Source organism: Molossus molossus, unplaced genomic scaffold, assembly GCF_014108415.1.
Source record: "Molossus molossus isolate mMolMol1 unplaced genomic scaffold, mMolMol1.p scaffold_m16_p_22, whole genome shotgun sequence".
Classification (NCBI taxonomy): Eukaryota; Metazoa; Chordata; class Mammalia; order Chiroptera; family Molossidae; genus Molossus; species Molossus molossus.
In genome coordinates this window covers 902,785-929,445 of record NW_023425358.1, presented here as the reverse complement: position 1 = coordinate 929,445, position 26,661 = coordinate 902,785, and the positions used below count along the sequence as shown (strand labels likewise).

General features: G+C 42.4%; 1 protein-coding gene across 2 annotated transcripts; it reads right to left on the bottom strand.

The window, feature by feature from the left end:
* Positions 1–821: 821 nt before the first annotated feature.
* Positions 822–24,992, bottom strand: SC5D (sterol-C5-desaturase). Of its 2 annotated transcripts, none has more exons than XM_036276959.1 (5): positions 16,610–16,781; positions 7,534–7,751; positions 6,790–6,922; positions 4,636–4,736; positions 822–3,337 (listed from the first exon to the last, which is right to left on the bottom strand). In XM_036276959.1, exons 2-5 carry the CDS (start codon positions 7,741–7,743, stop codon positions 2,882–2,884), a joined length of 900 nt encoding a protein of 299 aa, XP_036132852.1. In that variant the 5' UTR covers positions 7,744–7,751; positions 16,610–16,781; the 3' UTR covers positions 822–2,881. The 2 variants fall into 2 exon arrangements, with proteins under 2 accessions (XP_036132852.1, XP_036132851.1); XM_036276958.1 differs by lacking the exon at positions 16,610–16,781 and adding an exon at positions 24,945–24,992 and having other exon boundaries at positions 823–3,337.
* Positions 24,993–26,661: the final 1,669 nt, after the last annotated feature.

Sequence of the window (26,661 nt, the reverse complement as noted above, 5' to 3'; positions counted from 1 at the left end):
ATATCTTGACTTTCCCTTCCTGTCCTATAAGTAGAAAAGGTTTCAAAGTCAAGGGGAAGTCTTTCACTTGATATTACCATGGAAGGAAATTTAGACCCTCACTTCAGTGACTCTTCTCTGACTTCCTTTGGTGGAGGACAAGGTCAGGACTGCCTTCCAGGACATGCTCAATAGGGCCAGACTCAAAGAAAAAGGGCGGCCCCGGCTGGGTGGCTCCTTTGGTTGGCATGTCTTCCCATACACCAAAAAGGCCGTGCAATCGATTCCTGGTCAGGGCACATGTGGGAGGCAACCGAGTGATGTTTCCCTCTCTCTCTTTCTCCCTCTTCCACTCTGTAGAAATCAGTAAAAGGATATACTTGGGTATGGATTAAAAAAAAGGGAGGGCAGAGACTAGTTTGATTACCTTTGAGGAAGCTTCTTTCTCTCCATAAATTATGCCCTTTCTTTTCTATTAGCTACACAGTAACATAGAGGAAACTTTAACATTACAATTAGAGTTACAGAATTAAGGATGAGAAGACTAGTTCAAGAATAACTTGATATAATTTTGGGTGCATTTAGCCCTTCAATACCTTTATTGGAACCCTCAAAAAGAATACATTAGATGAGTATGGCAAACTGGCTAACTGGTCAAGAAAATGATTACCCCATTCCCTGAATTCCTTTCAGTTAGACGGGCCCCTTCGCACTTTTGTCCACGGAACATACGCAAGGGACATGCCTGACTTCCAGGTCTGACCCGGACATTTTCTATGCATACGTTTCCCTCTCCCCTCACGTGCTCCTCCAGGAAAGGCTGCAGGCTGAGGGGACGGCACCTGCCAGGACAGGACGAAGGAGCGCGGGACTCAGGACAACCGGACGCTGCGCGCTGACCAGCAGCAAGCGCACGGAACCTGCCAGAGAGAAATGACCTTGGAAATGCACGCAGCCGGGTCCCAGTCTCCTGTGGCAAGTATTTGTGACAATGTCTGATCAAGGGTAAATGCTCGATAAATATTAGCTCTCATTATCATCAGAAAACAAAATCCACTTTTAACTTCCCTTCTTTTTCTTGGGCAAAGTGGGTGGGGTAGTTAGTGGAGAGTACTAGGATGCATTTACTAGTTAGAACACTGGTGTATTTAAGTAAAACAAACATTGTAACAGCAACTCAAAGAGGAAAAAAATCCACCTGGATCCCAAGCATTAAATTTTATAACTAGTCTCATAAAATTGAGCGCTAAAACAGTAAAATCTAATAAAAATGTGAAGCATAAAAAGAACGAGATAAACTCTTTCTCTCCTTGACAATGAGCATCTGGGGACAGTCTACAACAGTTTTGACAATCAACATCATCTCTACGGTTTGAAATCAATATAAAATTTGTACAAAGAATACTCTGTGCTATTACAATATTTGTGATACAGCTTAATAGTCATAAACTTTTATCAATTTTAAATAAATAGCCTTTACAAACCATGTTTTTCCAATATATTTATGTTACAATACACATTTATGAGACTATTAATTCAATCTTTTTTGCAGAGGAAATGGGAAAAAGTGAGGGGAGAAGAGGGAGAACAAGATTTCAAACTAATCTTCAGTGTTAGGCCTAAATATTTGGCAATTATTCCTGATTATAGAAATTACAATGTTGAAACATCAAAAATGCAGTACATCCAGCCAAAATGAATAGTTCCGTTGGATATTTTATTTTGTAAAATCAATCCAGCATGACTGCCATTCATATTTCAAAGCTGAACCAATTCTGTCATTATGATTTTTGACATAGTTTCTGGGTTGTGTTAGAAATTAGAAAATTCTAACTGAAGATCTTGTTACTTTTCTATAAATCACATGAAAAATGTCATATTTTATGTTGAATAGCCTCCATGTAGTTTTTCCATAAAAGGGATATATAACATTTCATTTTCTTCCAAATACATTGAACAATAAAAAGTGCAGTGCTTAAATGTAATTTAAAAATTAGTAGTGTTGCAATATATTATTTGGACATCAAATTTCCTTTGTAACTACTTTATCAGTTATTGTTGTTAATCTGTGCCTAGTTTATAAATTAAATTTTATCATAGCTTTGTATGTATAGAAAAAAATACAGTATATATACATATGCATGGTTTGGAAAGATCTGCACTACCGGGTCTGGAATGTGTGCCCCATGGCGAAGGGGAAATACTGCATATTCAGATTCACAGATTTTTACACTTATTAAAATACAGTTTTGAATAATAAGCATCAAAATCTTTAAATAATCCCAGATCTGGATTAAATCATGGTAGTATCAAAAATTTTTTTAAATTCCAATTTATTCATCAATAAAATGTAGTATTTGACAATGTCCCCAGAGAATAAACTTCCTACATGTAGAAAGTGATACTCTAATTACACTGCTATTAACTAGGTCATCTACAAAGCCACTAAGATGTTACATTGGTGTATTTTTCCACCTGATGTTTGCACTTGAACAAATCACGCTAAAACCAAAGATGCGACCGTCCCTGAAACAAGGAACCATCTCTACCTCAGTACTTCTTTGTTACGGTGCTTAGTCCGTGTTATTAAGCACAATGGTGTTTTCTTAATGAGTATGATAGATGAAGGCAAAAAGACATGACCTAGTCCCCTCAATAATTTATTTTCTATCTTTTAGAAATGGTGCTGAGACTACACAAATTACAGCTGTGCGGGATCCTAGCCCACCATCTAGCACGTCAAGCATGAGGCTGGAATCGGCTGTGCACAGCGCCCTCCCTGATCCTCCATCGCGGTCCTTCCGCAGCAGCACCACAATGCTGACTTTCAAATGATGCCATCTACTTGCTATGTCTCCTGACTACAGTTTTTCTTATTGAAAATATTTAACTGGACAATACTCTATTCAGTCTTTGCAGCCTCCCCAGTGGCTCCTCTCTCACTTCCGCACCCGTTCCCCACGTGGCTGCTCCACTTCTGCTCTTCCATCTTCTTCACGTAGCTGAGTGGTCCCTTCCCTTCAAAGGAGGAAGGATTCTTGAATGAGCCTCCGATTCGATCCCACAATGTGAAATACTGTCCATAGTTATAGTCGAAGAACATGTGGTGGTCTGTATGATGAGCTGAGCCATTAATAAATGGCCTTAAGATCCGGGGGACACGGAAATCACCATCGTGAATGGAAATTGTCCAGATATTCACTAAGATGTACAGACCTAAATAGACCACCTTGTGTAAGGGGAAGACAAAGGGGTATATGTGGTAAGGCAGGCTCTGCAGGAAGCCGTCCACGGGGTGGAAAGCATGGCTCGCGAACGGGGTAGGGACCTTCCAGACATGGTGGGGTTTGTGCACGTGCTGCAGAAGAAGAGACACCGTCAGCACCGCATGACTGATGCACCTGCAAGCAGCTTTTCACACAGGCTCTGAAAATGACTTAACTAGAAACTCCCTTTGCAATGAGCAAATCAGTTTATAAAATGCCCTCCTTCTTCAACCCCAAACTGTAACATTTTAGCACAAACACTTCAGACTCCTAAAACTCTGAACAAAATATACTTAGCATTTGTCACGACTATGGTTACTTAGGTATTTAATCTAGTTATAGGAAATTCTTGGAAATAGAGAACTGAATTAATTCATAATCAGGAACTGCTGAAGTGTATATATTTTTTCTTTTATCACACCCAGCTTGCCTTAAATTACACTACAGGACGCCACACACTGCGTTTCCCACCAGAACCACAGTGACCCTACTCTCCTGATGCCCCAACCATATTCCAGACTCAGGCTTTAGTGCGCCTGAGCAGCATCTGAGAAGTTTGTTAAAAATGAGATGCCTGAGTCCTATCTCCAAGATTACAATATATAAGTCTGGAGTGGGGGCCAGAAATAATTTTTAGTAAGGACCCAGGTGGTTCGGATACAGCTAGCCTGGGGACTACACTTTGAAAATACTGCTATATTGAGGGTAACTCTTTCAACATTTGCTGCAGGATTTTAGTTAGAATAAGGAATGTGGCAAATCACCACTGAGTCAATAAAATTCCATGTTCCTCGATCTATGTCAGTGGGATCTATAGCTCTTTTCAGTTGTGCAATAAAATTCAGTGAGAACAAAAGCAGGAAACCCCATAACTCCATCCTCAGTACTCACCCCCATCCTGTCTTGTCTAGCCCGAAGGGTGCCAGTCTGGACTGTAAGTGTCCAGTGGCACTGACCCAGGCGAGAGAAACTCAAATATTCTTGATGTTCTATGCAAGGGTCTTGAGAGCTGGTGGTCCTTCACCAAAACAGCAAACCAGGTCAGGCACACAGTCCTCCCACCAGCCACACCAACCGCTGAACCTGGCATCTTCTTATGTGGTGCCACCACACTTGAAAAGATTTCTTTTTTTTTTAATTGAATGTTTTTGGTGACACGGGTTAATAGCATCAGTTTCAAGTGTACATTTCCACGATGCATGATCTGTACACTGCCCTGTGTGCCCACCACTCGAATCATCTTCTGTCACCATAGTTTTGCCCCCTTTACCTCTGCTACCCGCCCACCCCCTTCCTTCTGGTAACCACCATAATGTTGTCTGTGTCCATGAGTTTCAGTTTATATATATATTTGTATACAATACTGTTTTTTCCCCACAAAAATGACTACCTTATATATGAGCCTGTGGTGCAGGCCTCTGTGAATCCAGTAGATGAGCATGTCAGTGAAGAAGAGGAAGGACAGCACACTGACGACGAGCTGCAGCCAGCCTGGGAGCGAGAACAGTGTGAAGCAGAATCGAGATTCGGCTTCAGGATCAGCCCTTCTCTTGCGTATGTCTACCGCAAAACACGGTCCTTCGCTCAACACTACAGACCAGCTGTTTTGGCCAATGAAACACATTATACATTAATCTCCCTTGACTCTCTGGAATCTGCTCATTTCCTCCTTTCCCTCGTATAAAAACCTGGAAGTGCCCCACCTGAAATATTTCTGTGTGTCTGTTAATCCTTCCACTCATTTGTAGATAGGGCGAAAGGGAGAAATAGCGATGTGAGAGAGGCATATCCGATTGGTTGCCTCCTGCACCACCCAGACTGGGGCTGTGGTGTGAGCCTGCAACCCAGGTACGTGCCCTTGACCAGGAATTGAACCTGAGACCAATCGGTTTGCGGGTCAATTCTGTAACTGCTGAGCCAAACTGACCAGGGCTAAAATATTTCTTAAGAATATACTATTAAGCTATTTATGAGACAGAAAAAAGGTATTCCCGAAGCACTGTTATTATTTAAATGTGAAAATAATTATATTTAATAATTTTCCTTCATAAACATATCTGTATATTATCTCCCTGCTTAGACTTTTATTTTCCACGAACTACCTTAAACTGAGCAGTTCCTCCGCAACCTACCCCTTTCTGACCCTCCCAGCCTCGCCTGCGCCCGCGCTGCCCAGGCTGGCACTGATGTCCTCCCCGTGTCCTGGAAGGCTCCCCTCTGCCCTCCAGTCATGCTGTCCCATGTATCCGAAGCCTTCCTCCTTCTGTTTTTGCTCATCATCCACCCCTTTTCAAAGCCTGGTCAAGTCACCTTGGTGTGTGATTTCTGTCCCCTCCTTTAACTCACTGACCTCTTACTTAGAAAGCAGGGTACTGGTGCAGACCCACCAATTATTTGTTGAGGAAATTGGGCAAGTTACTGAAATTCTCTGTGAACTTAACTTACTCACATACAAAGTAGCATAATAACAGAACCTGCCTCATAGAGCTGATGTAGAATAAAATGAAGACATACATGTGAAAGCTTCAAACTGTAGCTGGTGCCTATTAACACTTGGTAAATGTTAGCTATTACTCTTACGTTAGAATACTGGACACTAGAATGTACCTTGAATTCCACAAAAAGTTAATTTAGTTAAAGCAAGACTGTTTATAATGGACAGAAAACAAACAATCTAAGTCTAAAAATTAGAGCGCATTTAAATAAACTATGGATATCTATAAAATGAGATACTATAACTAACGTACTATATAATGCCAATAGTTATAGACATAAAAATATGGGCATGCCCTGGCAGGTTTGGCTCAGCGGTTGGAGCGTCGGCCTGCGGTACAGAGAGACCCGGGTTCGGTTCCCGCTAAGGGCATGTACCTCGGTTGCAGTTTGTCCCCGGCCCTGGTTGGTCGTGCGGGTGGCAGCCACTCGATGTGTCCCTTCACGTCGATGTTTCGCTCTCTCTCTCTCTCTCTCTCTCTCCCTCCCGCTCTATCTGAACAAAAAATGGAAAAAATGTCCTCGGTTGAGGATTAAAAAAATAAATAAATATGGGCATATCTATGCTAACAGAAAAAACAGTACAAACCAGTATGCATAGTCAAGTTCATTTTTGTAATGTATATATTTTAAGCATATAAGGCATAGAAAGTGTGAAGATATAAACCACAAGATTTACAGCTTCTAGGTAGAAAGAGAATTGATATTTTAACCCCTCTATTTTCTGATTTTCCACAATTGTCATGTACTATTGGAGTTATTCATTTGTATAGAATTTTTAGTTTTAAAAAATTCAATACAGTTAATAGAAAGCAATGCAATGGCTCATGTCTGATCAGGCCAATCTCCACTCAGGCACAATTTCATCTCAAACGAAGACTTGAAATTGAACTTAAGTAGGTGTTGTATGTGACAAGACATAAATGCATCAAAGAAAAGAATACTAACAAATACTGAAAACAACGGAGCAAGCGGCAATTATTTTAAAAGGAAGGAGAGGCAGATCCGGTTCCTGGGAAACCAGCCGTGCCGGACACTGTTCTCCACTCACCGTGCTGAAAGCCGCCCGCGTCCGAATACAGTTTGCTGTAACCCCGCAGCTCCAGCAGGAACAGTGAGACCGTGGGGATGCTTATCCACGGCAACGACCGCACCGTGAACATAATCTCTCGATAGACTTGATTCTGGAAATGAAATTGCCAATACTTAAAAAATCACAAACTGTCTATTAAGCAAAACTAACAAAGTTGTTTTGGATTGGATTTTTACACTCTTCTTTATATGAACAAGCTTACTTCCAAAACGTTTCTATTAAAATGTTAATACGTGGGAATGGGTGTGTAAAAAAGAATTCTTTTTGTACAGAGCAAAAACAATAAACATTAAAAAAAAATTTACTGATTTTTCGAGAGGGGGAAAAGAGGGAGAGAGACATGGAGAACATCGATTGGCTGCCTCCTGCAAGCCCATTGGGGGGCTGCAACCTGGGCATGTGCTCTGACCAAGAATTGAACCAGCGACCTCTTGGTGCATGGGTTAACTAACACTCAACCACTGAGCCACACCGGCCAGGCAAAACAATTAATTTTAAATTCTCAAACTTGGTTTCATTATTTGTTTAAATTAAGGAAGGAGGGGTGGGATTAGCCCTACATAAAAGATATAACCCATTTGGGGCTGGTTTCAAAAACTTTACTTAATGCTTATAACCAATTTCACCTGAATAGCTCACAAATTCATTGTGTTGTTATTTTTAGTGTAACAGTAATTAAAAGTAGATAAGAAAATCACTTACCTTTAAAAACTGTGGATGCTTCATCAATGAATGATCAAAGACAAAATAATAGCTCAGTGTTGCAAATACGAAGTAAAGGATATAAGCACCGAGATTTGTTATGATCAGGAGACTAATAGTTTGTCGAAAGAAGTCATCCTCTGGCCATGTGGCTGGATATACGTATGGAGTAAAAACATAATAGTCCGCAGCACTGAGTACCAGATCCATCTCAGCACCTGAAGGATAAACGTGGGCGACAACTATTTACCATGCTGACATTTCTCAAAGCAACATTTTTCAGAAAACTATACACGAAGTTCCTGCTTTAAAAAGCATGTGAAGCTTTAAAAAGCACGTGAAGCCCTGACCGGATTGCTCTGAGCAGCGGTTAGCGCATTGGTCCATGAACCAAAGAGGTCCGGGTTCGATTCTGGTCAAGGGCAGTACCTCGGATGCAGTTCAGTGGCCGGCCCAGGTCAGCGTCGTGTGGGAGGCAACCAATCAATGTGTCTCTCTCAAGTGGATGTCCCCCCCCCCCCCGAAGATAAATGGGAAAAGATCCTTAGGTGAGGATTTAAAAAAAAAAATCTGTGCGTAGTACAAGTCTGCTCCTACCAGAACCCCCTAAATGCCATCTTTAGAGCCAGGAGGGATCCAAATATCCTCTCCAGTCCAATCTCTTCATACTACACATGGGGCACCGAGGCTCAGAGCAGCTGAGAGCAGCAGGTTTTTCTCTACGGTCTAGCTCTAGCTGATCCCGGCCTGAGTCCGCATCTGACCCCACACTCCTGTTCTTTGCTGTGTCCCCGGGCGACAGGGCAAGTCCACGGTGTGGAACGCAAGGCACCAGGCACTCAGGCAAATGGTGTCCTCTTCCAGCGACACCAGGTGCCAGCAGCTTCTCTCCTAAACAAAACGCTTATTTCAGATTTTTGCTTCAGCACTGAAACTTGAGGTTAATTTCCTAAAAGGTATCTATGTTGCCACCACAAGCATAGAAGTCAGGAACTTCCTGTTCTTATGACAAGAAAAGGAGAATATATTTATTCCTCTCTCCACTAAGCAATACTCTAGGTCAGGGGCTGGGAAATGGGCGCACGATCCAAACCCAGGGCCTCTTTCTGTAAAAAAACAAAAGCTTTATTGGAATACAGCTATGCCAAGATGTTTACATATTGTCTATGGCTGTTTCTCTAGAGAGGGCTGTCATTGCAGCCAAGACAGGATGGCCCACAAAGTCTAAGATGCCTAGTTAAAGGTAAAAGTTGTCAGCTCAGGAAATAATCAAGCCTATTCTACATGGATAATGCTGTTATATAGTTCAGCTACATTATGGTCAGCATGTGTGGACTGACCACTGACTCCAGATCACTTTTGATCTATGCCTTCATTCTTTTTTTAAAAAAACTTATCCTGATTGTTGAATGTATTACAGATTTTTATTTGGGTCTCTTCTTTAAAAAATAAATTCAGTCACTTTATCAATAGCTTCTACTTGGTGGGATATTGTCCTCATACTTTCTTTGAGTTATTTAGATGGTGTTCCTTAAACATATTTAGAGTAGCTGATTTTAAGGTCTGCCCAGTAAATCTAGATTTTCTTAAGAGATAGTTCTGATTGATGCTTTTTGTGCATGTATAGGCCATATTCACTGTTCCTTTGTGTGTCTCATAATTTCTTGTGGAAAATGGATATTTTAAATAGCACAGTGTGGCAGCTCTGGAAACAGACTCCCCGTGGGCCACCCCGAGGGATTCACGCTGTTGCTCTTTATTTAAGTGGCTTTCCCAGACTACTTGTTCGACACCACTGTTCTTTGCTGTGTGCAGCTCCTGAAGTCTCTGGCCAGCAGCGACTGGACAGATTTCCTTACATGCCTCAGACCAGTACGTCTCCCAGCCTTCTGTCAGACGCGGCGTGTTGGGCTCTCTTCGCTTCCGTGGGCAGGTCGCGCCGGGGACTGAGCACTCCCTTCCTGCTGGCACAGACCGGCAAGGTCGCGCGAATGAGACGGGGGCCTTCTCCCACGTTCGTGGTAGGTGCACAGCACTTCCCGTGGAAACCACTCTGATTCCCGATAAAATGAAGAGCTTTCCAAAGCCTCCTATGGACATGCCCCAGAGCTTCCTATTACGTTCTTTGGTCTGGCTCTTCTTGGTGCCAACTGTCAACATTTTGTCCTAAAACTACGATGCCAAGCAGTCACCTCTGATTGTCTTGACAAAAATCCTAGGGATAGGATCATTCACAGCTAACAAACTCTAAGTCAGGTCAAATAAAGAAGAACCTTGAAACTAAAGTTTTTCAGAGAACTGCCAGAGGTCAAACAGCGGCGGTTCGGTTGGGCTTTGCGGGGACCTGCAAAGCTGTCCGCCCCCCACGCGGCGCTGCGGTCCCGCGGCTCCGAGGCGGCCGGGCAGCGGGATGGAGTAAGGAGCTGGCATGCCACAGAGCTTTCGGTTTCACTGCGTTTCAGCCCTTTTCTAGAATAAACCTTCACAGGATTATTGTCCATCTTTAATTTCTAGAGTTCTACAAAAGTTGATCTTGACAAGTTCTGTCAGTATTTTGCAGCCTTTATAAAAGCAGATTTTCAGAGGTTCTCAGCCTGCTACTCTGGAAGTCATCACCTCCTCCCGTACAGTACAGGTCTGCCATTTTTCACAAAACATTTGGTTTCAGATGTATTTTACAATTCACAATTTCTGGATGGATTTTTCAGAGGTCAAACATCTCCTTGCTAGTAAACACAAATATTTGTTTATAAAAATGTATAAATGTTCACCCTCAAAGAAAATACACTGTAAACAGTTTTACAACTCATTTGTATGGTAATAATTTATGTAATAATTATATATGTAGTAATAAACTAATAAAAAGAGAATTAGTATAGACTGAAACAGTACTTTATTACCCCTATTTTTAAAGGAAAATACCCAGTAAATTTTCAAATACATAGCCGAGTTAAGTAACTGTGCGTGCATACACGTAAGGCACTCACTGAACCTGGCTGAGGCCTCACAGAGAAGGGTCCACGAGGTTGGGCTGTGACAACGAGGATGGGGAGGATCAGGCTCCCAGGCGACACAGCAGCGCTATGCAGGATGCCTTCTACGATTCCTGCCAACGTCATCCCTTAACATGTCTCAGCCCAAGCAACTGCTGTTTAACTGTCCCCCATAATGCCTTCGGGAATTTTTCCACTTGCATTCACAACGTAGCCATTGTCATCATCATTCTCGTAGTCATGACTACACTCATGCTTGAGTGTGTTCAACAACCTTTCAGCCGTTTCCCCGTCACCCAAATGCACAACAGAAGCATCGTGATTAATATTCAGCATTTCTTCAGCATCAGAGTCTCCTTACTTATGGTTTTGGCTGTTAAAATAGATGATGTACTTAATGAAATCAGGTATCATCATCTCACTGGATATAAAATGTTGCAAAATCTTTCTCTGCAGGTTCATTTTCAAACCTCATTGTCAGCTACAATGTACAGCATTTACTAATGCCGACTTATCAACATCATTTCAAGCATTAGCAATTTTGAAAAAAAAAAAGATTGTTACGACTGCACTTTTTTTTTTTCAACTAGAATTTTTTTCCTTTTTATTAAATCTATTGGGGTGACACTGCTTAACACAATTATACAGGTTTTGCACAAATCTACAGTACATCATCTATCCACTGCACTGTGTGTTCACCACCCCAAGTCAAGTCTCTGTCCATGAACATTTATCCCTCCACACCCTTCTCTCCCTCTCCCTCTCCCATCCCCCAACCCCTACAATCTTGTAAGTTCTCTTTTGTTCCTTTTTGTTCAATCTCTCCATTCCCCCAGCCTACTCCTACTCCCATAATAGCTGTCAGCCTGCTCTCTATTTTTGAATGTTTCTATTTTGCTGATTAGTTCATTAGATTCCACATATGAGTGACATGATATGGTATCTGTCTTTCTCTAACTGGTTTATTTCACTTAGCATAATGTTCTCTAGGTCCATCCATGCTGTCGCAAAGGGTAAAATTTCCTTCTTTTTTATGGCCAAGTAGTATTCTATTGTGCAAATGTACCACAGCTGTTTTTTTTTACCTCATCTACTGATGGTCACTTGGACCGCTTCCAAATCTCAGCTGTTGACAATAACGCCACAATGAACAAAGGGGTTGCATATATTCTTTTAAATTAGTTTTGGGTTTCTTCGAATAAATTCCCAGAAGTGGAATAGCTGGGGCATAGGAAGTTTTTTTTTTTTTTTAAATACAATTTACTGGGGTGACACAAATAAATATTATGATTTGCAAAACCATGTAGGTTTCAAGTGTACAACTCAATGAAACATCTTCTGCCCCCTGCATCATGTGCCCAATGCCCAGCAAAGTCCCCCCCCCCCTCCGCTTCCCCCACCTCTGCCCACAGCCGCCTTTACCTCTGGTTATCACCACGCTATTGTCTGTGTCTGTATGTTATGTATATACGTTTTTAGGCTAATTCATAAGTCTTTGTTAACTACTGCAGGTAGTACAAACACTTGTTTTTCCCAGAGTGTAACACATCTTAGTAAAAAGTCTGTATTTCAGTCATAGTTGGTGGAAAGTAAATGCAAAAATCATTATTTTTAACAAAAAGCTGAGGAGAATGCACTGAAGAGCTGTGTAGGAGTCACTTAAAATCTTCAGCTACCTTCCAGTCCTGCCTGCCTAGAGCTTGTACCACCAGCATACATGTTACTGAATCAGCCAGAAGATTTCTCTGCGTAAATATGCTCACTTTATGAGATTCATTTGAACAGTTTAGATGGTGGTTTCTTCTAATCATTGACAACTTTATCTTTTATGTATCTGAAGCACTGGTATTTCTCCTGCAGTCTAAAGTCTTTTAGGAATGTAAAACAAACACGCAACTATTTCATCACCACTACAAATTTATTCAGCACTCAGGGTTTCATCAGATGTCATCTTAGCAAATTCATTAAGGTAATGTTTAGCTAGCTATTTCATGATCAGCTGGATAATATTCACCAGACTTTCAGCTATTTTTCACTAATACTGCTTCCTAAACTTCTGAACCCTTTCTTCTTAATACTAATGTTAGTGTAGGTAGCCATATATGTATACACACACACACACATTTTTGTTGTTAATCATCACCCGAGGGTATTTTCCATTGATTTTTTAGATAAAGTGGAAGGGGGGGGGGCACTAATGTGAGAGAGACATCTATTGGTTGCCTCTTGCATGACCCTGACCAGGGCCAAGATGGAACCTGCAACCCAGGTACATGCCCTTGACTAGGAATTGAACCCAAGACCTCTTAGTACGAGGGCCGACGCTCTAAGCACGGAGCACACTAGCCTGGGTGGTAGCTGGATATTAGTAAAGGAAGGCAGCAAAGGGAGCACAATAAACTAGACTTTAATTGGACAATAAGCCTTTTTGCTTCACTAGGAAGTTATGGCCTCACCCACTCCCCAGGGAACCACGGCCCACCCTCCACAGATCACTGGGGGAAGGAACAGAAGGATCAAGGGGGAGGTAACCTCATGTGCAGTAGAAGCCCAGATAATGACCATAAAGGCCTGTCTAGCCTGGGAAAGGATCAGACTGGATAAGGGACACAGCATCCTGGAAGACCTAGGAAATGGACTGGGGCCTTCCCAAGCCTGAGATAATATAACCAGCCTAACAGAGACAAAGCGAGTTCTCTCTCTCGCCCGGTAACAAGGCCTTGCCCGGTTTGCTCATACAAAATGTCTGGCCACTGGCCATTTCGGAGCCTGATAAAGAGAACACTGAACTGTTTTCACAGCTGGATGGAGCTACACCTGGGACAGTTCCTTGTGTTTACTGTACCCCGGTAACGCTTACCACTGACCCTCCCTGTATGGGTCTCCAGAGCGCTCTCCTGCGGCCCTGTGAAAGGACCCCATTTCCGCTGGCAACACTGACATTCATCTAAGTAGCAGTTCTTCATGATACATTCTAGCTTATGTCATGATCCACACAGCAACCTGGCTTTTACTTACTTCCTCATTATCAAATCCACTTAATCAAAAATGGTCAGATGAGAGAATAGACATATTCATGAGAAATTTAGCAGGCAAAATCCCAGTAAGATTTGATAACTGATTAGATATTGGGATGTGAAGGAGAGAAACATCTAAAATGCCCATGAAGTTTAGCTGCCTGAGTGGATGGCAGGGTTGTTTCAATGCCCAATAGGTACAGATGTAAACAAAGCTGACTCCATCTCCATGTGCTGTCGTCTTTCTAGTTCACATTCTGAACCCGACCTAGCTAGTCTCAGCCAGCACCAAAGCCTCATAGTTAATCATTAGCTTTGTCCTATGGGCTTACACAATGTAGCCATAAAGACTCCTGTCAGTAAAGGTCAGGATGGCATAGCAACCGCGATATCAGAGCCAGGTGCTGGTACACGGCTGGTGTGCTCAGTGGACTGAGAGGTCCTGGTTTGATTCAAGGTGAGGGCACATGCCCAGGTTGCGGGCTTGATCCCCAGTAGGGGGTGTGCAGGAGGTAGCCGATCGATGTTTCTCTTTCAGATCAGTGTTTTATCTCTCTCTCCCTTCCCCTCTCTCTAAATAAAAACAAACAAACAAAAAACTAGGTGCTAGTGTCCACTGTAAGCAGTTATCCACTGTAAGACCACCAGGAGGTGTGGCTCCTGCCCCGTCGCCTTGCCAGCCATCAGCAGTTAGGCTCCAGTATAAAGCTGTGTAGCACGGAGAGCCATCTGTGCCGAGTCTGTCCCCTCCAACCGAATCTTCCTGTAAGTAAATTACCCACAATAAATTCTCTTGGAATTGAGTCGCCCAATTCATTCTTCAGTCTTGATGTATCTTCTTGGGTGGAGGTCACTCCTTGTCAGACACATGGAAACAGGGACTTGAGAGAGCCAGCGGATTTGGTTCGACAGGGATAGGGTGTATGTAAGGAATAAGGCATTCAGCTTGGGTCTTAAGTCTAATTGCCTGTGGCTCCTCTCAGCTACCAGACATAAACAGCAGACTACATGCAAACATGAATCTAAGTTCAACAATGATCCCAGTAGTTGAAATTGAAGCCATATAGGGTAGACTGTTAAGGGGGATAGTGTAGCAGGGGAAGTACACTAAGCAAGCAACACCAGGAAACATAAACATCAAAGAAGAGTCTAAGAGTTGTAAAAGATATTGCTACCCAGCAAAGGCTGGTGAGAGCTGACGGACTGATCTGTGGCACCTGCAATACACAGAGCCCCAGTTCAATCCAGGACCCGAGACAGCACAATGCAGTCAAGAAGAACTCACACGTTACCCAAGAATCTTCTTTATCCAATCTTTAATATCAGACAGAAATAAAAACTTTGTAAGATCTCAACCCTTAACTTTAAAAACTCTTTAATACATACTTTTTAATACTGTATTAATTTATGCATTATCTGTACGTAATTGTTATTACAGTAAACCTATATTTTGTAGACCTCGATTTACAGACTTTGGATTTAATGGGCAAAACTGCTGGTCCATGTCATATGTGAAAATGAACACCCTGTTAATTTAAAAATGCTTTTAACCAAGATTTGCTTATAAATAAATTAAGAGATTATTTTTTGTTATTAATTCAGTTATTTTTAACAAGTTTTAGCGAACAGGCCATTAGTGGAGAAAACACTAGTAATTTCAACGACATAAATAAATATTACCTATATACAACTATAGTCTACATATTTAAATCCAAGAGTCAACACTTGAAAACAATGGGGACTAATTAGCAGGTGATCACACCGCACTGTACCCGGTAATTAGTTCTGTTTTGCATGAGTGACTTTCCCTAGCAGTTTTAACACTTGTAGGCTGATGCTCCTTGTGCGCCCCGCCATGCACCAGCCGTGTGCATCTGTTTACTTGCGGTGACGGGTGAATGCGCCCATGTACTACTAGGCCTGTTCCGTATAAATTTAAAATTACTGTAATACACATACAAACCTTTTCTGTGACATTAAATTGTTCACACATACTTAATTTTAATTACACAAACATGTCTACATAAATAAAAACAGGTAAACTAGCGAATTGGTCAATTTTTTCACATACACATTCGGAAAGCCTACTTTATTATATAAATAAACAGACGTTTGGCTTGAATGGACCCCCCCGGCCAGACCCAGTCCTCATGTCGAGGTTCCACTGGACAGCAAACCAGTGTCTGGAAGGAGGACAAAATGTTCTCCAGTCCATCTAAGGCCAGTCTTAAGTGTTTTTAAAATTTTGGTTTCAATTCATTCTATTTGTTGAACGTAGTGAGTAGGTATTTATGAATATGTTGCTGTAATTTCTGACATCTAATATAAAATATGAAATCAACAGCAATATGATTGTAAAACTGAAATTCGAGTTTGAAGTTTAGATTCAAATTCACATCGATAAATTGGTGATAGCATATCCACATTATATATTGTTGTAAGAATCAGAGACTAAGAAACATGGTTTAGGGGCATAATTTCAAACATAGAAAGTAGTTAACTAATTGGAGCTATTATTATTACTGTAATGGGAGCCAAAGATGAGTCAAAACTACCCTAACCTAACATGAAAAAAAGTAACATTTGATTTTTCTTGGAAAAATAATTAATAGCTAAACACTGATAATAATAGAAATATTAATATTTTTACATACTAGGTATTATAAATATTAACTCATTCATCCCTTTGAAGAAATCTCAGGTATTAGGTACTAACATTATTCTTATTTTACAGAAGAAGCTGGGTACAGAAAATTCAAGTAACTTTCCCAGGGCCATTGAGAAAATAAATGCTTGAGCTGAGATGCATATACATGAAGTCTGGTGGCCAAATCCGCTGACTTTAACCAAATTCTACTGTCTCTTTGTCACTCTCAACTCTTTAGCTCTTTAATTTTTAAAATTTCGGTGACTCTACAAGCTCATATAATTTTAAGGTGTTGAATTCAGGGGCTAGAAGCTTATAGTAAATATTATTTTACCTTTGTAAAAACAATTAAACCTTTTCTTAAAACATAGTTATTGATAAAATACAATTAGGCTTAGACCGACTAAGCCTACAATTACCTTTTTGCTTTTCCCTAAAAGTACAGTTAACACAGTCGTCCCCGCCACTTCACACTTCAACCTTCGCGGCTTCACTCTATCGCAGTTTTTTCAAATATATTCATTAAAAAGTTGATTGAGGCAGTGAAACTGATACTGCATGCGCTCGGTTGTCTGAATCAATTATACACCCCTGTATGACAATTAAAATTAAAATCACTGTACATATGGACTGGAGGCCTATGTATTCGAGCACCCCAGGGATCCTTCAACACCAGGTGCAACCACTAGAGTCTGGAACGGATGAACCACGATAAACGAGGGACGACTGTATTACTTAAAGCATTTTTATGTATTCCATTTCTTAATTCTCATAATGCTTATATCTCAAAACCCTAGTATTATTTAAAGCACTGTTTATGTATTCCACTGCTTAATTCTTGTAACCCATTTCTTAATTCTAAAACTCCTATTTTATAGATCGGGAAATTAAGGAGTATGTACATAACTTGTTCAGTAACAAGTGAAAGCCAGGATGCATATTCCAGAGCCTGTTCATTTAGCTATTACATCATATTATCTCTCAAGATGTTACACATACAGGTGAGATATGGAGTATCCATATTAATTACAACACATAATGAATAGAAAGATACTCTTTAAAAAACATCAAGAATCATGTACTTATTGTTGTTAGGTATTTATCATTACAAAGCTAAGGGGGAAAAAAAAAGATAAACTGTCAGAGGCTACCCGCCAGCCCGCAGGCAGAGATGAGTCTCTGGGCGCTGAGCATTGGGGCGCCTTGCGGTCCTTGAGTTTTGTGGCTCAGCACAGGGGACCAGCCAGCCTGGTCCCCTGTGCTGAGCCATGAACCTGTGCTGCAGAAACCATTCTTCTCAGGCAGGGTTCTATCAAAGCCGCTGTAGCCTGGGAAGGAAGCAGCTGCCTCCCTGGAGGAGCCGGCACCTGGCCCAGACCTGCACTTGAGGCGCACTAACTGTCAGACTACCAATCAGCCTGCAGGCAGGATGAGTCTCTGGGCGCTCTGAGCCTTGGGCCTGGCTTGCAGTGACTGAGTTCTGGGCTCTGGGGTCAGAGCGGTGACGGCTACCTGGGCTCCTGCGCTGAGTCATTAACCCACACTGCAGAAACCATTTTCTTCAGGCAGAGTTTTCCTCACAAAGCTGCTTTAGCCCAGGGGTAAGCAACTGATTAACCCATTGGAAACTGCCCACTTGGGGGAGTTTTCATCCAGCTGAGGGCTACAACCTGAGGCTCATGAAGTGACTGAGACTAACAGTCAACCTGCAGGCAGAGGTTCTGGTTAGCTGAATCGTTGCCTCGCCTGCGACTCTACCTGGGAGAGTTAAGACCAGACATTGGTGTTCAGCTTGGTTCCTTCCATACACATCCAAACCCAACAGAGGGAGCCACAATCTGCGGAACATCAATACTCACGGGGAGATTTTGGCGGCTCCCAAACCCGGCTGAGACAGCCAAACTGGTGAAACAAAGAAACAAATCCCAAATGAAAGAACAAGAGACTTCTCCAGGAGAAGGGCTAAATGAAATGGAGACAAGCAAGTTATCTGAACTCTTTCAGAGTAATAATTATGAGGATGCTCAACAGCATGAGAAAAGTAGAAACAATGAAAAACAACCAATCAGAAATCAAGAACTGACAAAATAGAGGCAGGTGAGGCAGTGAGGATGGGACCATAAAGGGAAGGCTAAGACAGAGGGGACGTTTCAGATGGCTTGGAGCTCAGCACACAGGCAGGCAACCCAGTACAAAGTATATCTGAAGGCTTATTTGGATTCTACAGATCTCAAAATAAAACTAAATCGACAAGGGATACTATGCTTCCAAGGTCAGAAAACCCTAGCTCCCATTTATAGAAATGCAAATTAGAAGCTCATGGAAGAAACACAGGTCAATTACATAACAAAAAACCAGAAAGGCTATTTACAGGCAAGGCAGGATTTACAGGATTGATGAATGAGTTCTGCTATAAAACTGTAGAGTGTGTTTCTATTACAGAAAGCCAGGTTACCTACAGGAAACCAAGGTTGGATTTGGGGGAAAAACCAAAAGCAAGCATAGGGTTGCTCCAAGGGTGTTTCCCCTCCTCTTCACTAATAGTGTGGGAGCATTTGAAATTATCAAAAAAGGGAAGCTACGAGGAATCCTATAGATGACCTAGGGCTGAACCCAATCAGGCAGAAAACACAAGCTTTAAAAAGTATGCAAGCTGCTAAGGCAAAATTATTTGAAAGGACCAATCAGAGGCTAGCAAAGTATATATCGACCCCTAGACAATGGAGGCTAACTGGCAACCCTTTTGGGTCCCCTCCCCATTGCAGGGAGTCTACCGATCTTTCAAATAAACTTTCCTTTAGCTTACCCCTTTGTCCATAAACCCATTCTTCGATTTTTTGACAACAAATCCACACCTGAACACTGCTGCTTGGTTTCAGAACGACATAGCAGAAATAAAGAACACATCTGAAGGAAAAACCAGCAGATTAGAGGAGGCTGAAGACAAAGTAGAAAAATGCCACTCAATCAAAAAAAACAAAAAGAAAAAACAATGAAAAAGCAAGACAGTTTTAAAAAGCTGTGGGACAAAAGGAAATGTAACAACATCTGCATCAAAGGAGTACCAGAAGACAAAACTGACTAAGGGTTAGAGAAACCATTTTAAGAAATAGGGGCAGCCCTGGCCAGTTTGGCTCAGCGGTTAGAGCGTCGGCCTGCGGTCTGGAGAGACCCGGGTTCGGTTCCCGCTAAGGGCACGTACTTCGGTTGCAGTTTGTCCCTGGCCCTGGTTGGTCGTGCGGGTGGCGGCCACTAGATGTGTCCCTTCACGTCGATGTTTCTATCTGTCTCTCCCTTTCTCTCTCTCCCTCCCACTCTATCTGTACAAAAAATGGAAAAATATCCTCGGGTGAGGATTAAAAAAAAAAAAAAAATTTAGAAATAGGGGCAGAAAACTGCCCTAACTTGGTGAAGGAAAAAGGGATACAAGCTCAGGAAGCACAAAAAGCCCTAAGCAAGAAGATCCTAAAGAGGTCTATACCAAGACACATCATAATTAAAATGCCAGAAATTAAAGACAAATAGAGAAGCTTAAGGGCAGCAAGAGAAAAGCAACAGATTACCTACAAAGGAGCTCTCATAAGGCTGTCAGATGCTTTCTCAATAGAAAGACTACAGGCCAGAAGGAAATGGTGTGAATTATTCAATGTAATGAAACATGAGGATCTGAATCCAAGCCTACTCTATCCAGCCAGGCTTTCATTCAAAATAGAAGGTGAAATAAAGAGTTTCCCAGACCAAAAAAGGCTAAGGTAATATATTAATACCAAACCAGCACTGCAAGTAATGCTAAAAGGACTGCTGTAATTAGTAGAAGAAATAGGAAGAAAAATATAACCACACTAAACAAAAATGGCAATAAATAAATACATATCAATATCATTAAATGTAAATGGATTAAATGCTCTGATCAACAGACACAGAGTAACTGAATGGATAAGAAAGCATGACCCACATATATGTTGTCTACAAGAGACCCATCTCACAACAAAAGACTCACAGAAGATAAAAGTAAAGGGATGGAAAAAATTTTTCCAAGCAAATGCAAATTAAAACAAAAAGCTGGGGTAGCAATACTCATATCTGATAAAATAGATTTCAAAATTAAGGCCATAACAAGATACAAAGAAGGCCACTACATATTAAAAGGATTGATCCAACAAGAAGATATAACCTTGGTAAACATATATGCACCCAACATGGGAACACCAACATATATTAAGAAACTTCTGGAGGACTTCAAGGGAGAAATCCACAGCAACACAATCTTAACAGGAAACTTCAACATCCCACTGACATCACTGGATAGGCCCTCTAAACAAAAAAATAACAAGGAAACAGAGACCCTAAACAATGCACTACATAAGACGAATTTAATAGATATTTACAGAGAATTACACCCCCAAACTACAGAATATATATTCCTCTCAAAAGCACATGGGACATTCTCAAAGATATACCACATGTCAGGACACAAACTAAGTCCCTACAACTTCAAGAAGACTAAAATCATGAACCTAGAAATTATATACAATAAAAACACTCAAACACATTCAAACACATGGAGGCTAAATAATATGTTATTAAACAATAAATGGGTTACCAAGGAGATCTAGGAAGAAATAAAAAAATTCCTGGAAATCAATGAAAAAGAACACACAACGCAAAATAAATGACATGCCCTGGCCAGTTTGGCTCAGTGGTTGGAGTGTCAGCCTGCGGACCAGAGAGTCCTGGGTTCAGTTCCTGCTAGGGGCACATACAAAAAAAAAAAAAGTTAAAAAAAATAAATGACATAAAGACTAAAAAACAATTCAAAAGATCAATGAAATCAAGAACTGTTTCTTTGAAAAGATAAAACAAGACTGATGGACCTTTAGCCAGACTCACCAAGAAAAAGACAGAGGACCCAAATAAACCCCAAAAAATCAGAAACAGAAAAGGAGAAGTAAAAACTGACAACACAGACTGTTAGAAAATACTATGAACAATTATATGCCAACAAATTGGAGAACCTAGACGAAATGGACAAATTCCTAGAATCACACAATTTTCCAAAACTGAACCAGGAAGAGTCAGAACATTTGAACAGACCAATGACAACTAAGGAAATTGAAGCTGTAATTAAGAAACTCCCAGCAAACAAAAGCCCCGGTCTGGACAGCTTCACAGGGGAGTTTTACCAAACAGACAAAGAAGAACTAACACTTATTCTTCTCAAGCTATTCTAAAAAATCAAAGAAGGAAGACTTCCAAGCTCTTTTTATGAGGCCAACACAATCCTAATTCCAAAACCAGATAAAGACACTACAAAGAAAGAAAACTACAGGCCAATATCCCTGATGAACATAGATGCCAAAATCCTCAAAAAAATATTAGCAAATTGGATCCAGCAGTATATTAAAAAATGTATTCACCACAAACATGTGGGATTCATCCCAGAGATGCAAGGCTGGTACAATATTCACAAAACAATAAGTGTGATACACTACATAAACAAAATGAAAGATAAAAATCCTATGATCATATCAATAGACGCTGCAAAAGCATTTGACAAAATCCAGCACCCATTTCTGATAAAATGGCTCAGCAAAGGGAAAATAAAGGGATCATATCTGAACATAATAAATGCCATATATGAAAAACCTATAGCCAACATCATACTCAATAGGCAAAAACTTAGAGCATTTCCCTTAAGAACAGGAACAAGACAGGGATAGGGATGTCCACTTTCGCCACTGTTATTCAACATTGTACCTGGCAGTTTTAGCCACAGTAGTTAGACAAGAAGAAAAAAATAAAAGGGATCCAATTGGAAAGGAAGAAGTGAAACTGTCATTATTCGCAGATGATATGATATTCTACATAGAAAATCCTAATGACTCCACCAAAAATGACTAGCTTTCATAAATGAATTCGGCAAAGTAGCAGGATAAAAAATGAGTATCCAGAAATCAGTGGCATTCTTATACACCAATAATGAACACTCAGAAAGGGGAACTAAAAAAACAATCCCATTTACCACTGCAACAAAAAAGTTAAATACCTAGGAATAAAGTTAACCAAGGAGGTTGAAGACCCATTCTCAGAAAACTACATGACACTGAAATAAGAAATAGAGGAAGATATAAAAAAGTGGAAACATATACCATGTTCATGGATTGGAATAATCAACATCATGAAAATGTCCATACTACTCAAAGCAATCTATAGATTCAATGCAATCACTATTAAAGTACCAATGGCATACTTCACAGATGTAGAACAAATACTGCAAGTTTATATGGAACAAAAAAAGACCCTGATTAGCCTCAGCAATCTTGAAAAAGAACAAAGTAGCAGGGATCACAATACTGGATATCAGGTTATACTACAAAGCCATCGTAATCAGAACAGCCTGGTACTGGTACAGGAACCAGCATACAGATCAATGGAACAGAAGAAAGAACCCAGACATTGACCCAAGACATTATGCTCAATTAATATTCAACAAAGGAGGCAAGAGCACACAATGGAGAAAAGGCAATCTCTTCAATAAATGGTATTGGGAAAATTGGACAGGTACATGCCCCCCAAAAAGAAACATTAAGCTGGACCACAAACTTAAACCATAAACAAGAATAAACTCAAAATGGATAAAAAGACTTAAATGCAACTTGTGAAACCATAAAAATCCAAGAAGAAAATGTAGACAGCAAAATCTCAGACATCAGAAGTAGCAGAATTTTCACTGATACATCGCCTAGGGCAAGCAAGAGAAGCAAATTGAAAAAATTCATAATGGGCTACATCAAACTTACATGCTTCTGCATGGCAAGAGAAACCAGCCTCAAAATGGAAAGGGAACCCACTCTCTGGGAGAACATATTTGCCAAAGATACATTGGACAAGGGGTTAATATCCAAAAAATATAAAATACTCATACAACTCAACAAAAGGAAAACAATCCAATTAAAAACGTGCAGGGGACCTGAATAGACACTTCTCCAAACAGGACATAAAAATGGTCAAGAGACATACAAAAAAATGCTCAACGTCACTAATCATCAGAGAGATGCAATTTAAAACGACTATGAAGTATTACCTCACACAGACCAGAATGACTGCCATCAACAAATCCTCAAACAACAAGTGTCGGTGAGGGTGTGGAGAAAAGGGGACTCTAGGACACTGCTGGTGGGAATGCAGACTGGTGCAGCTACTGTGGAAAACAATATGGTGTTTCCTCAAAAATTTAAAATTTGAGTTGCCATTTGACCCAGTGATCCCACTTCTAGGAATATATCCTAAGAAGTCTGAAACACCAATCAGAAAGAATATATGCACCCCTATGTTCATAGCAGCACTATTTACAGTTGCTATGATCTGGTAACAGCCCAAGTGTCCATCAGTACATGAGTGGATAAAAAAGGTGTGGTACATTTACACAATGGAACACTATGCAACCGTAAGAAAGATCTCTTATCTTTTGAGAGGACATGGAGGGTTTTGGAGAGTATTATGGTAAGTGAAATAAGCCAATCAAAGAAAGACAAATACCAGATGATCTCACTTATTTGTGGAATATAATGAACAAAATAAACGGATGAACAAAATAGATCCAGAGATAAGGAAATAGGGAACAGAGTGACAAACCTCAGAGGATGGGGGGGGGGGTTGGGAAGAGATAAAGGAGAGAATTTTATGCATATATACAAAACCAATGGACACAGACAACAGTTTGAGAAAGCAGGAGTTGGGGATGGAAGCAGGAAGGAGGGGGTCAATAGGGGGAAAAGGAGGGGAACATTTGTAATACTTTCAACAATAAAGATAAAAAAAACGTATCTCTTAGCCTTAAATTTTGCCCCCGTTTGAGATTTGGTATTTTTATAAGTAGATTTTAATTAATTTACACTTTTGTTTTTGTTGTTAATCCTCATCTGAGGATACGTTGATTAAAAAAAAAAAAAAAAAAAAAGAAAGGAAGGAAGGTCATATACATTTTAGTCAGCTGTATCAGGTTTTGGCTGAAAATACCCAGCCACCACCAACTTCGCACTTCGGAAATGACCTACCCAGGTAACTTCTCCGGTACAGCCGCCCAGTTCACTCTGCTGTTACACAGGAACGCTAGCGGACGTGCTTCTCCTTCGAGGGCGCTAACACGGCGCTTCTTTCCCTAGTCTTCCGATCTCCTCCAACGCTGGCCTGTTGCCCCCCGCCTCGCCCCGTCTAATTAAGATGCTGTCATTGGGGCTGGCAACCAAGCGGTCAAGAAGCCACAGATGATGACTAGTTTGTCAGTCTGAGTCCTTTGCTCCCTAAAAGACGGGAGCAAGCATCCCTGCCAGAGGGGAGGGACGTCCGCGTCCAGGTAAGGCACAGCGTGCCGCGGCCCGCCGTCCGGGGACCAGGGCTCCGCGCACCACCGAGCCCTGCGCGTTCCCACGCCCGTCCGTCGGTCCGCACCACGCCCAGGCCTCCGCGCCCGGACCCACCTCTGCCGCCAGGCAGGGGCCCCGGACTGGGTCTCGGCGCCACCTCCTCCCCGCGGCCGGGCCGGCGGGCGTGCTCAGCGCCAGCCCGCGCCCATCGCAGCCCTCGCGGCCGCGCTCCGGGATGTCCACCTACCTGCCCGTTTCCGCTAGCAGCGGGGGCAGCGGTCCCAGGGGCAGGCTCATCCCATCCGCCCAGGGACTGCCCGGCTGGGGAACAAGTAGCCAGGCGCCCCGCTCTCCCCTGCCCGGGTCAGTCCGCCCCCCGCGCCCCTACCTAGTGCGGCGCCGCGATCCGCTGCAGCCTCCGCGCGCTCTGGCTCCGCGCGCGCCGCTCCTCCGCGTGCACTGGCGCCGCGCCCTGCGGTTCAGCCCAGCAGGCGCGGCCAGGGGGGCGGAGCCAGGCCCTCCGCGCCGTGGAGCCGCCAGCCAGTCAGAGGCCAGCACCATAAGCTGATATGACGTCGGAACGCGCGATTCGACCGCACCCCGCCCCCTCACTCTGACGGAAGGAGGGCGGGGCCTGACGCTACTCCGGTCGCGGGTGCGTGAGGACTCGCAGGTGCTGGGTTTCTGGCTGTTTAGCTGACTCGGGCTTCCGTGCGGGTCTCCGAGGAGCAGGTTTGCCGTGTTGTGGAACCGGGCCGAGCCACGACGCGCTGCCTCGGGACACGGATGACGTTCCTCGGAGGTGCCTGTCCGGCTTTTCCCCTCCAACGTGGGGGAGGCTCGGTCTTCCTGCCGGACAGCTGCTAGTGTTACTGTTCCTGCAGCCGGGCTGCCCTTTGCAGTAGCGTGGGGTGGCGGAGTCCACCTGAGCCAGCTCACACAGCGTTTAGAGAACAGAAACCTTTTCAACATGGGGCAGGAATGGGGTCACATGCTGACCCCATAGCTCAGAGGAGGCCTGCCCGACAGCCGTGCAAAGTCCGACCCAAGGTCACCAGGAAGGACAGCCGGAGGTGAAAATGTTTTAATTAAAAGCAGTTTATGGCAGGTAGTCATGTCCTAGGCCGGCATCTTCCCTGACAAAGGTCAAGCTTTACCTTAACCCAGCCTGTCTACGGTCTTATGCATCTACGCTGACATACCTTTGCATGTCAAAGTCTTTTTCCTTTCTTGGGACCCCTCAAAGCACAGGCACCTCTCTATAAATCCCCTCACCTTTACTGAGTTCACTGTGGCGTGTTAACTGTCCTGCACCCCCTAGTAAAGGGAGCATGTGTCTATCATTTCACTTTCCATCCAATGCCAGAGGTTTCCCTGCTTTGCTTTCTCCCACTCCCATATGTCACCAGTGGATTTCATGTAACCCACTTAAGTCTCCTCTTTTGATAGTAATGTATAAAATAAGATGCAAAACCACCCTTCTCTGGAGCATTATCTCAATCCATTGAGATTTTGCTTTTTGACAATTGACGGTTTTGGCTCAAATACATACACAAAGTTCTTTTACAGGTTTGAATGTTTCTTACGTTTACTTGGCATGGTGCAGCAGGGACCCAGAGAAGCTCACCCAGGAGCACCCTGTGGACCCGGACCTGGTGCTAGGATCCAGCAAAGGGCCCAATGAGCCCGCGGGCTCCCCACCTGTCACATGACCTTGAGTGAGTTATCACTTGGATCCAGGACCTTCCCTGCCTGTGGTAGAAGGTCTCACTTTATTTGAGCTGTATTTTTTAATCCTCGGGGTTAAGGGTAGACAAGACCCAGGCTAAGGAGAGACAGAAGGAAAATGGGTAGCTGGTTTTGATTTCTGCTTTTCAGTTGGAATAGCTTTCTGAGAGTCCGAGCAAAAATCCTTTGCTGTGTAAAGGAGAGCTGAACTCACTCGGATTCGAAGGTAAGGGGCAAGGCCTCCTCCAGCCTGCATCTGGCTGTTCATAGGCAACGGAGAATCTTTGTCAGAGGTCATTCCTCATGACATACAGGATCCCCATGGGGAATTCCAGCTTAACTGTAATTAACTGACCGGCTCCTCCAGGGGAAGTGCC